Source organism: Balaenoptera ricei, chromosome 1, assembly GCF_028023285.1.
Source record: "Balaenoptera ricei isolate mBalRic1 chromosome 1, mBalRic1.hap2, whole genome shotgun sequence".
Taxonomy (NCBI): Eukaryota; Metazoa; Chordata; class Mammalia; order Artiodactyla; family Balaenopteridae; genus Balaenoptera; species Balaenoptera ricei.
The window spans coordinates 187736892-187748899 of record NC_082639.1 but is presented as its reverse complement, the minus strand read 5'-3'; the positions used below and the strand labels follow the sequence as shown (position 1 = coordinate 187748899).

General features: G+C 37.7%; 1 protein-coding gene across 11 annotated transcripts in view; it reads left to right on the top strand.

The window, feature by feature from the left end:
* Nucleotides 1-12008, top strand: part of KCNT2 (potassium sodium-activated channel subfamily T member 2) — a 379220-nt gene that overhangs the window by 346046 nt on the left and 21166 nt on the right. For 8 of the 11 annotated variants that reach the window (XM_059942834.1, XM_059942832.1, XM_059942830.1 and 5 more), the window contains one exon: nucleotides 8936-9236. In XM_059942834.1, coding sequence (XP_059798817.1) covers nucleotides 8936-9236 — 301 coding nt within the window. The remainder of the gene's footprint in view (nucleotides 1-8935; nucleotides 9237-12008) is intronic. The other 3 variants (XM_059942849.1, XM_059942857.1, XM_059942854.1) reach the window with 2 other exon arrangements.

Genomic DNA, 12008 nt, shown 5'->3' with positions numbered 1-12008 from the left:
TTTGGGTGGAATGTCCTATAAATATCAATTAAGTCCATCTTGTTTAATGTATCATTTAAAGCTTGTGTTTCCTTATTTATTTTCATTTTGGATGATCTGTCCATTGGTGAAAGTGGGGTGTTAAAGTCCCCTACTATGATTGTGTTGCTGTCGATTTCCCCTTTTATGGCTGTTAGTACTTGCCTTATGTATTGAGGTGCTCCTATGTTGGGTGCATAAATATTTACAATTGTTATACCTTCCTCTTGGATCGATCCCTTGATCATTATATAGTGTCCTTCTTTGTCTCTTGTAATAGTCTTTATTTTAAAGTCTATTTTGTCTGATATGAGAATTGCTACTCCAGCTTTCTTTTGATTTCCATTTGCATGGAATATCTTTTTCCATCCCTTCACTTTCAGTCTGTATGTGTCTCTAGGTCTGAAGTGGGTCTCTTGTAGACAGCATATATATGGGTCTTGTTTTTGTATCCATTCAGCCAGCCTGTGTCTTTTGGTGGGAGCATTTAATCCATTTACATTCAAGGTAATTATCGATATGTATGTTCCTATTCCCATTTTCTTAAATGTTTTGGGTTTGTTATTGTAGGTGTTTTCCTTCTCTTGTGTTTCTTGCCTAGAGAAGTTCCTTTAGCATTTGTTGTAAAGCTGGTTTGGTAGTGCTGAACTCTCTCAGCTTTTGCTTGTCTGTAAAGGTTTTAATTTCTCCATCACATTTGAATGAGATCCTTGCTGGGTAGAGTAATCTTGGTTGTAGGTTCTTCTCCTTCATGACTTTAAGTATATCTTGCCACTCCCTTCTGGCTTGCAGAGTTTCTGCTGAAAGATCAGATGTTAACCTTATGGGGATTCCCTTGTGTGTTATTTGTTTTTTTTCCCTTGCTGCCTTTAATATGTTTTCCTTATATTTAATTTTTGACAGTTTGATTAATATGTGTCTTGGCGTGTTTCTCCTTGGGTTTATCCTGTATGGGACTCTCTGTGCTTCCAGGACTTGATTAACTATTTCCTTTCCCATATTAGGGAAGTTTTCAACTATAATCTCTTCAAATATTTTCTCAGTCCCTTTCTTTTTCTCTTCTTCTTCTGGGACCCCTATAATTCGAATGTTGGTGCGTTTAATGCTGTCCCAGAGGTCTCTGAGACTGTCCTCAGTTCTTTTCATTCTTTTTTCTTTATCCTGCTCTGCAGTAGTTATTTCCACCATTTTATCTTCCAGGTCACTTATCCTTTCTTCTGCCTCAGTTATTCTGCTATTGATCCCATCTAGAGTATTTTTAATTTCATTTATTGTGTTTTTCATCATTGCTTGATTCCTCTTTAGTTCTTCTACGTCCTTGTTAAATGCTTCTTGCATTTTGTCTATTCTATTTCCAAGATTTTGGATCATCCTTACTATCATTATTCTGAATTCTTTTTCAGGTAGACTACCTATTTCCTCTTCATTTGTTAAGTCTAGTGTGTTTTGACCCTGCTCCTTCATCTGCTGTGTGTTTTTCTGTCGTCTCATTTTGCTTATCTTACTGTGTTTGGGGTCTCCTTATCACAGGTTGCAGGTTTGTAGTTCCCGTTGTTTTTGGTATCTGTCCCCAGTGGCTAAGGTTGGTTCAGTGGGTTGTGTAGGCTTCCTGGTGGAGGGAACTAGTGCCTGAGCTCTGGTGGATGAGGCTGGATCTTGTCTTTCTGGTGGGCACGTCCACGTCTGGTGGTGTATTTTGGGGTGTCTGTGGCCTTATTATGATTTTAGGCAGCCTCTCTGCTAATGGATGAGGCTGTGTTCCTGTCTTGCTAGTTGTTTGGCATAGGGTGTTCAGCACTGTAGCTTGCTGGTCATTGAGTGATGCTGGGTCTTGATGTTGAGATGGAGATCTCTGAGAGATTTTTGCCGTTTGGTATTACGTGGAGCTGGGAGGTCTCTTGTGGACCAGTGTCCTGAAGTTGGCTCTCCCACCTCCGAGGTACGGCCCTGATGCCTGGCTGAAGCACCAAGAGCCTTTCGTCCACACGGCTCAGAGTAAGAGGGAGAAAAAATAGAAAGAAAGGAAGGAAGGAAGGAAGGAGGAAGGAAGGAAGGAAGGAAGGAAGGAAAGAAAGAAAGAAAGAAAGGAAAGAAAGAAAGAAGCTATAATATAGTGAAGTAAAATAAAGCTATTGTAAAGCAAAGCTATACAGACAAAATCTCCCCCAGAAGCATATACATATACACTCACAAAAAAAAAGGAAAAGGGGAAAAATTAATATATCCTGCTCCCAAAGTCCACCTCCTGAATTTGGGATGATTCGTTGTCTATTCAGGTATTCAACAGATGCAGGCACATCAAGTTGTTTGTGGAGTTTTAATCCGCTTCTTCTGAGGCTGCTGGGACAGATTTCCCCTCCTCTTCTCTGTTCGCACAGCTCCTGGGGATCAGCTTTGGATTTGGACCCGCCTCTGCGTGTAGGTCGCCTGAGGGCGTCTGTTCCCCGCCCAGACAGGACGGGGTTAAAGGAGCAGCTGCTTCGGGGACTCTGGCTCACCCAAGCCGCGGGGAGGGAGGGGTACAGAGGAGGCGGGGCGAGCCTGCGGTGTCAGAGGCCGGCGTGACGTTGCAGCAGCCTGAGGCGCGCAGTGCGTTCTCCCGGGGGATGTTGTCCCTGGATCACGGGACCCTGGCAGTGGCGGGCTTCACGGGCTCCCGGGAGGGGCGGTGTGGAGAGTGACCTGTGCTCGCACACAGGCTTCTTGGAGGCGGCAGCAGCAGCCCCAGCGTCTCACGCCCGTCTCTGGGGTCCGCGCTGATCGCCGCGGCTCGCGCCAGTTTCTGGAGTTCGTTTAGGCGGCGCTCTGAATCCCCTCTCCTTGCGCGCCGCGAAACAAAGAGGCAAGAAAAAGTCTCTTGCCTCTTCGGCAGCTGCAGACTTTTTCCCGGTCTCCCTCCCAGCCAGCTGTGGTGCGCCAACCCCTTCAGGCTGTGTTCACGCCGCCAACCCCAGTCCTCTCCCTGCGATCCGACCGAAGCCCGAGCCTCCGCTCCCAGCCCCGCCCGCCCCGGCGGGGGAGCAGACAAGCCTCTCGGGCTGGTGAGCGCTGTTCGGCGCCGAGCCTCTGTGCGGGAGTCTCTCCGTTTTTTCCTCTGCGCCCCTGTTGCTATGGGATCCGCGCTGTTAGCTGCGGCTCGCGCCCGTCTCTGAAGTTCGTTTAGGCGGCGCTCTGAATCCCCTCTCCTCGCGCACCAGGAAACAGGGAAGAAAAAGTCTCTTGCCTCTTCGGCAGCTGCAGACTTTTTCCCGGACTCCCTCCCGGCTAGCTGTGGTGCACTAACCCCTTCAGGCTGTGTTCACGCCGCTAACCCCAGTCCTCTCCCTGCGATCCGACCGAAGCCCGAGCCTCAGCTCCCAGCCCCGCCCGCCCCGGCGGCTGAGCAGACAAGCCTCTCGGGCTGGTGAGTGCTGGTCAGCGCCGAGCCTCCGTGCGGGAAGTGCGGGAATCTCTCCGCTTTGCCCTCCGCACCCCTGTGGCTGCGCTCTCCTCTGTGGCTCCGAAGCTTCCCCCCTCCGCCACCCGCAGTCTCTGCCCGCGAAGGGGCTCCTAGTGCGTGGAAATCTTTCCTCCTTCACAGCTCCCTCCCACTGGTGCAGGTGCCGTCCCTATTCTTTTGTCTCTGTTATTTCTTTTTTCTTTTGCCCTACCCAAGTACGGGGGGAGTTTCTTGCCTTTTGGGAGGTCTGACGTTTTCTGCCAGCGTTCAGTGGGTGTTCTATAGGAGCAGTTCCACGTGTAGATGTATTTCTACTGTATCTGTGGGAAGGAAGGTGATCTCCGCGTCTTACTCTTCCGCCATCTTCTCTCCTCCCCCCTATTATCACTATTTTTTAAGAAGCTCAGTTGATTTGCTCAAAGTCATGAAGCATTTACCTGATGTGATTAAAAATACAACTTAGCATTTGATTCCAAATACAGCATTTTTTAGACCATAATATTGTTTGTTCTTTAATTATCTCTGTGATTCTGAAAATACATCTAAATACAATGTAACTAGTTATTTTATATCTCTTCTTAGACCACAGACTAAATGAACTTATTAAACTGAGTCTTTATTGAAAATGGAGAAACGTCTTTCTGTGGATTTTTACTGATAAAAAGAAATTTCCAGGGGACCCAGAGTTACTACCCATGGTGCTTGTAGATTTAAATTTAGATGATCTTTCAAATATTATTATAATTTAACCTATTTTAATGGAAAACATTTTATAGGAATTCTTTCATATAAGGTTCAACTAACACATCTCCAGTGATTTCATTTTCCTCTGTATTTTTCTTTAGCAACAGTTCAGAATGTCTTCAGACATAAATCAGCTAGCACAGTTTAAGTCTATTATAAAGGCTGTAAAACTATTCTTAAGGGAGCCACGAATCCAGATTACAAACACTTTCAAACTACTGGGTGAATTGATTTATTTTAAAATACCACTTTGTTCCACAGATGCTCAATAACCTATGACATGAATAACTGTTCAATAAAAAGCTGAGAGAAGTTGAATAGAGTCAGCTGTGTGTGTGTGTGTGTGTGTGTGCACATGTGAAGTGTGGGAAAGAATGTCTCATATATTTTATCAATCTGACACTTTCTACCTTTCTAAAAATTAAGGTAATTAAGCTGTTTTAAGCATAAGAAACATTTTCTTACTTTTCAGTTTTCCAGTCTTACTATTATGAAGATACACTTTTAGCTTTTTTCAACCATACTGTTTGATAAATATTTGGAAAATAATATAACTTAAAAAAAGATGACGTTTTAAATGTATATAAAAATTGTTGTTGGAGTAGCCATATGAATTTTTCATTTCCTTATTGAACTATATAAATATGTTTCTAGAATCATTTCATGTACAACATGTGTCTTGGTCCATTTAGGCTGCTGTAACAAAACACCACAGGCTGGGTAATTTATAAACAACCAAAATCTATCTCTCACAGCTGTGGAGGCTAGAAGCCTAAGATCAGGGTGGCAGCACTGTCCAGTGAGGGTCCTCTTCTGGTCACAGACTTCTCCTTGCATCCTCACATGGCAGAAGGGGCCAGGAAGCAGTGTGGGATCTCCTTTATAAGGGCACTAATCCCACTGATGAGGGCTCCACCCTCATGACCTAATCACTTCCCAAAGGCCCCACCTACAAATACCCTTGGGAATTAGGATTTCAACATATGAATTTTGAGAGGACACAAACATACAAAATATATTTTTTCATTCTCACAAACATTAGTGTTAAACCTTGGTTTTTCAAGTTAATAATTATGTTAGGCTTCTGACAATAAAAGTACTAAAAAGTCAAGCCAGAGTTCTCCCATTATTCATAGAAATAGTGAAAAATAATTCATAGAAGCAGTACAGAATAATAAATCTCCCCTTTGACTTAAATACCTATTTTGTTTTTCAGATTTCACAAAACTTTAACCGAGGAAACTTCAACCCCAAGAATTTGATTATAGCACCTTGATTTCTTATATATAGTCACTGGTAGAGAAACTGCACCAAAATATGAGTCATTCCTTTTTCATACTTATACTTCACTTTTATATAGCTCCTCATAATTATTTATTTTTCTTTTCTCCCTTTTATGGTATTTTCATATAAGATTATGAACCATAATATTTACTAATATTTACTGATCACTTGCTGAGACAGTCACTATATTATGCACTTTTCATGAGTCATCTTTTAGATTTGCTTGGAAAAACACTTTGAGCAAAGTAATAATATAATTATCATTTTTCAGATAGGGAACTGGGGATAATCTTTTAAGTTACGTAACCAGAATACAGAACTGGCAAGTGGTAGAACTTGTATTTAAACCCAGCTCTATCTGATGCCAGAATACTTGCTTTTAACCACTCTATAACCCTGACTCTATGTTCAGGAAAATGTCCTACGATGAAGGCACGTTCGTGTATCCTAGCACTACTCTGTTTCCAGTAGGTCATGATGTCATGTTAGGAACACAATAGAGTTACAACCAGGTGATGAAATGGCACCAGGAAAATATATTTATAAGTTGACCTTCTTTTAAAACACAGAGGCACACACATGTGTGCGTACACACGTTCAGTACCCAGCAATAGAATAACTCAGTTTATTACCATTGTAACTGATATTATGGATCATCATTCTTACTAGGATATATTAATATTATTATTATGTGTGGAAGGTTACAGGTGACATGTTTTCTTTATATATTAATGTGTTATATGAATTTGCACAACATTTCTATGAGGTAGAAAATGGGCATCATTATTCTCATGTTACATAGTGGTTACACAGTTTATTGTAGGCACAGAGCTAGGAAATATCCAAAATATCAATCAAATTTGTGTATCCTAATGCAGAAAAATTCAAAATACTTTTTATTATGTCATACTGGAAGGATGGGAGAAAGGCATACAAATTCCAAACATGTAGAGAACAATCTGTGTATTGTCAGTTTAGATTTCTTAAAATTGATCCCCAATTCCTTCTAATTCCCTTTTTCTTTAGTTAAACTGATATATAAAAAGAGATGTTACTTTTATTGAAATAATGATAAAAATGCCTTGTGAGTCCTATGGATTTTTTGTATAAATCATGATATTTCCCTAGGGAATTCAAAACAATGGTGAATAGGGGATCCAGTATTATTTAGCTAATATATACTTGATATAATTCCTGGTACACATAACTAAGAGGAAGCATTCACAAAGACAAATATTATTGTATCCTCTACCTGGAAGAGAAGCGAATCTCCAATCTCTCCCTTAAAATATTTATTAACTTACGGTTCCATGACTTGAATTGTCAGTGACATTATATGGGCATAATATCTTGAGTATTTGGTCCAGCAAGATTACTATTTCCACATATTTGTAGGAATCAAACTATTACAGGGACTTATGACTAGAAAGATTACTTCAAATAAACTTAATATTGTGATTCACGAATCTCTGCAAGCCAAGTATCTAAATATGAATGAACTAACATGTTTTCATTTTTGCCACAAAGTACACATAAACTGAAGTTACTGAACAAAGATTGATATTCTTTACTGATGGTAGATATTACTCAAGGGTTTATGTATTTTACTTTCAGAGAAGAGGATTTTCAGTATATTATCAACCAGGTAAAACTAGAGTAGGTTAAGACTTATAAAGGTATCCATTACTGCAAAACCATGGTATTAAATTTTTTAATACTTCCAACCTAAATTTCTATAGCTAAAATGAGGTTTCTATATTTTGGGTGAAATGTTCTCTTATCCCAATGGGATTAACATATACACACTACTATATATAAAATAGATAACCAACAAGGGCCTGCTGTATAGCACAGGGAACTATATTTAATATCTTGTAATAACCTATAAGGGAAAAGAATCTGAGAAATTATATGTATAATATATATAATTTGTTAACCTTCATAGCTTCATGATAAGAGACTATTTCTCTCTTGTTTAGATTGAATTATTTATATATGTATATAACTAAATCACTGTGCTGTACACCTGAAACTATTGATAACACGACATTGTAAATTAACTATACTATATACTATATAATATACTATATTTTTTTTAAAAAAGAAATAATTCAATCTAAAAAAGAGAGAAATAGTCTCTTATCATGAAGCTATGAAGGTTAAACAAATTGTTTTGATATCACTCTTCTACAGTGCTGTTTTGGAACAAATGTGAGTGAATATTTACATTTTTTATTGAATTTAAGTGTGAGACGATTGCATAGCTTGCCACTCGGAATTGTGTGTAAGGCATTGACTGAGCCTACATAATTCATATTCACTTTTAAAGGATCTTGTTGGATCTGCCTCCTGACCTTGCTTAACTTGGTAATTTAAATTCTATTAGTTTGGAAGCCAGTGACACATGCATGTTGTAGCTGAAGCTCAAACTTCCATTCACAGACAGGAAACACAGCAGGATTCCTAAACATGGCTCTTATGCAGAATAAAATGCAGGAAGCTGTCCCTTTGCATGTGCATGCTTTAGAAAGTAGGGCTTTCTGCTTTGAACCGTGTTGCAGTTCATATGACTTCCTGGTATGAAAAGCAACAATTTTGAAACAGGAAACTTTCCTATAATCAAAGGAAAGCTTCTTACTTTAAAATCAGATTTAGTAGTAAAAGAGTAGATCAAAATAGAATTTATGAATATGTTCATTGTTTTTCCCTCCTATGGAGAATAGCCTGATTTAAGTTTTATTTGTGATTCTAGAATACATTTGTGAAATACTAATATTTACAATACATTTTCACTTAGAACACTGAGAACAGTTCCTGAAATATATTGTAATATTTCCATCAGAAAACATTTTATGTGGTGAATAATTAATGCATGAATTAAATAAAATGTACTTTTTGTTTTCCTCTGGGTCATATGAGCAAATAAAAAAATTCACATTTTATAAAGTTCAGGCCAATGCCTTCTTTGGAAAGAGCAATAATTTTAAAACCTTAAAAAATATTATTAATTCCAAAAATAAAACAACTTTTATAATCCTTATTTAAATTTCATGTGAAATACTAGGAGCAAATTGAGAAAAGTCCATTACATTGACTTTATTTGAATAAAGTTATAAAATATCTAGTTCTTTTGCTTGTGGTTTCAAACAACTCTATGCTAGTAGTCATTTGATAAGATAACTCTGATACATAAAAAATTAAATTCTTTTTATAAAGAAACATAATGGAGGATGCAAGGATATTTTATCTGGTTCAAATATAAGTTCAAAAAACATATTTTCTAATTTTTTAGTAGCAGAAAATTAGTATCAATGATTATGATTTTGCTCTTTCTGTAAAAACTCTCATGAGATATATAATTATATTAAGATACTAGCAAAAAATAAGAATATAACTCCAGGCTACATGATTCCTAAAATATCTAATTACCAACATGCATTTCTTTTAAAGTCTCAAATATCCATCAGTGTGGAAGAGTGGGAAGACACCAAAGACGCCAAAGAGCAAGGTCACCACCGAAGTAACCACCGCAACTCAACATCCAGTGACCAGTCCGACCATCCCCTGCTAAGGAGGAAGAGCATGCAGTGGGCCCGAAGACTGAGCAGAAAAGGTCCCAAACACTCCGGTAAAACAGCTGAGAAAATAACCCAGCAGCGCCTGAACCTCTACAGGAGGTCAGAAAGACAAGAGCTTGCTGAACTTGTGAAAAATAGAATGAAACACTTGGGTCTTTCTACAGTGGGATATGGTATGCTCCTTACAAGTATTGTATGATGTGGACTTGTGATTTCTTGCAGCTAGTTGTAACAGAGCTGGCTCTAATTTAGTAACTTAAGAATCACATTTTTGTTTCACAGGTCAATTTGAAGGGACTAGTAACACATGTCTAATCTCCTAGAGACAATTATAACAATGATATTCGCTAAAATTTTTAAGTATTTGCTCAGGTCTCTAGACACTGTGCTGAACCCATTACAAGAATCATCTTAATTTTAATTTTCACAAAAAATCTTCCATTTTAGAGATAAGGAAACTAAGTCAAGTAACTTGCTAATTAGCTTGTTAACAGCCTGACTGAGATTTGTATCCAGTTCTGTCTGGCTCCAAAGTCTGTTTTACACACAAACACACACACACACAAACCACATTTTATTTTAGGCCCTGGGATAAAATAAATGTGTGGCATTGGCAAGTAACTAAATGGATGAGCCACAGATGAACCAAAATGTTTCTATAAAATTTGTTCAGTTTGCTGTGATCCAGAAACAAAGAATCTTCAAAATCTTTAATCTGAAGCTCAAACAGTGCTTGATTTCATACAGTGCAGATATGTCCCAAAGATTGCTATGCTCTTATGTTGATATGTGATTGTAATATAGATATATCGCATATAGCACAGCTTAAATAAATAATGCAAAGACAATTTTAAAATATGTCATTTATCACTATAAGAATTTTATTTAAAGGAAATTTAGTCAACATATGAGAAAATCAAATAATAAATAAGGTGTTTTATTTTGTTTTATATATATATATACATATATATGTATATATATACATAACTTGGGTAAATCAGGAGCTAAGATGTCAGTATCATGTAGGTTTTAAGGATAACATAGAATAAATGCCATATTTGCCCCCATCTCATCTTTATTATTAAAGTCTCAACTTGAAACAGTGTACATAGGGAGAAATGTTAATCATTGAATTGGATGGAGTTTAAAAGAAGTTACCTGTGTTTCTTTGAACAAGAAAAGGAAGCATATTTACTGAGTACCTAATCTATGCCAGGAATTGCGTTAGGTGCTTTATGTATATTTTCTTATTACTCCTTATAAACACTGATTAGATGTGTGTCCCATTTTGCCCTTCAAGAAGTTGAAGTTCAAGAGGTAAAAGATCTTGCTCGAGGACATAAAGTTGAAATATGTTGAAGTCAGGATTCCATAGGTACTTGAAATTCATAATGATATTTCCCTTACTTAAAATGTAGTACAGACTCATTCATGACCAATAATTTTAATATAAGCACAAAAGGTCTTATATTGAGGCAAATTAAAAGAAAAAAATCTTAATTTAAAAATTATATTAGGAGCTCTTTGCCAATTTAATGACATTAAGTATGATTGTACTTCTTACAGTCCTATAATTACATGTACTTTTTCTAGTTATTATTCAGGTATTTTTTTTCTTTTTTTTAAAGTTCTAGTAAGTGATTATCCATCCAAGTTCCAGCTGTGTTTCATGAACATTATAACCCCAGGCTGGTCCTGAAGGCAGTGTGGCAAATAATAGTTTGACTCTGAGAGACACAAGATGCATGAACTGACTGCGTGGACGAATCATCAGGGAAGCATATTATGTTATTGCTAATAAAACTTCTATCAGTTACCTTGCATTTAGCCATTCTCTCTTTTTATTTTTAAGTAAATTTATTAATTTAATTCTCATGCTAATTCTTACAGGAAGGAAGAACAGATACTGTCCACCTTCTTTTCTCTTTTCTTTCCTTCTTTCTCTCTCCATCCATTCTATCCATCTATCTATCCATAGACCCATCAATCCATTCTAAGTCCTGTATTGGGACCCTCTAATAACATAGCGATTATGAAAACAGGATTTGGAATCTAATGCATCATGGGCCTCTGAACGTCTCCATTTATTCCTAACTCACAATAATTCATCCATTCAACAGATATTATTAGGTTGCCTTCTTAGTGTCAGGCACTGTTCCAGGCACTCGGAATAGACCAATGACCTATTCAGACAAGACCTCTGCATTTATGGAATTTATGTTCTAGTGTCAGCCGGTAGATTTGTTTGTTTGTTATTATTTAGCTTCTCAAGGCCATTTTCTGATTTGTGGAATAGAAATAATAATACCTATGTTGTAGGTTTTGTTGTGAAGGACAAATGGGATAATGAATAATACTGTGCTCAGCCCAGAACTGGCATTCAGCTAATCCCACAGATCTACCGTGTATCTGTCTAAGTACTGTGTGTCTGTCTGTGCTTTATACATTAAAAAAGTAATTTTTTTTTGCCCACCTCAAAAAACAAACAAACCAACACATTTTGCACCCTTGGGGGCAATGTTGTCTTCAAGCAGAATACATGCTATGAGACAATTATTGTTTTACATGTTTGCCTTTCTTCTTTTTTTGGGAAAAAGGAAATGTCTTACTCATTCTTTAATCTTTGTATCCCTAAACCAATTACACATTTCCTGACACATAGGAACCCAGTAGCTGCATGTTGATTGCATGAACAAATGGAGTGCTTACAGATGAGAAAACAGGGTCTCAGATATAAACGATTTACTTGGGTCTCCCAACCTAGTATACACTCAAGTCAGTCCTTTAACTTGTGGCTTTTGACTCCATATATTTTTGTGTATCCACTGGACCACTTATTTTTCCTACATTAGTGTCAATATTTTGTAGCGCTTTACAGATTTGAAATATTTTTAAGTGCTTTATACACAATGCATGATGATTGATTTAATCATGAGTCATAATCT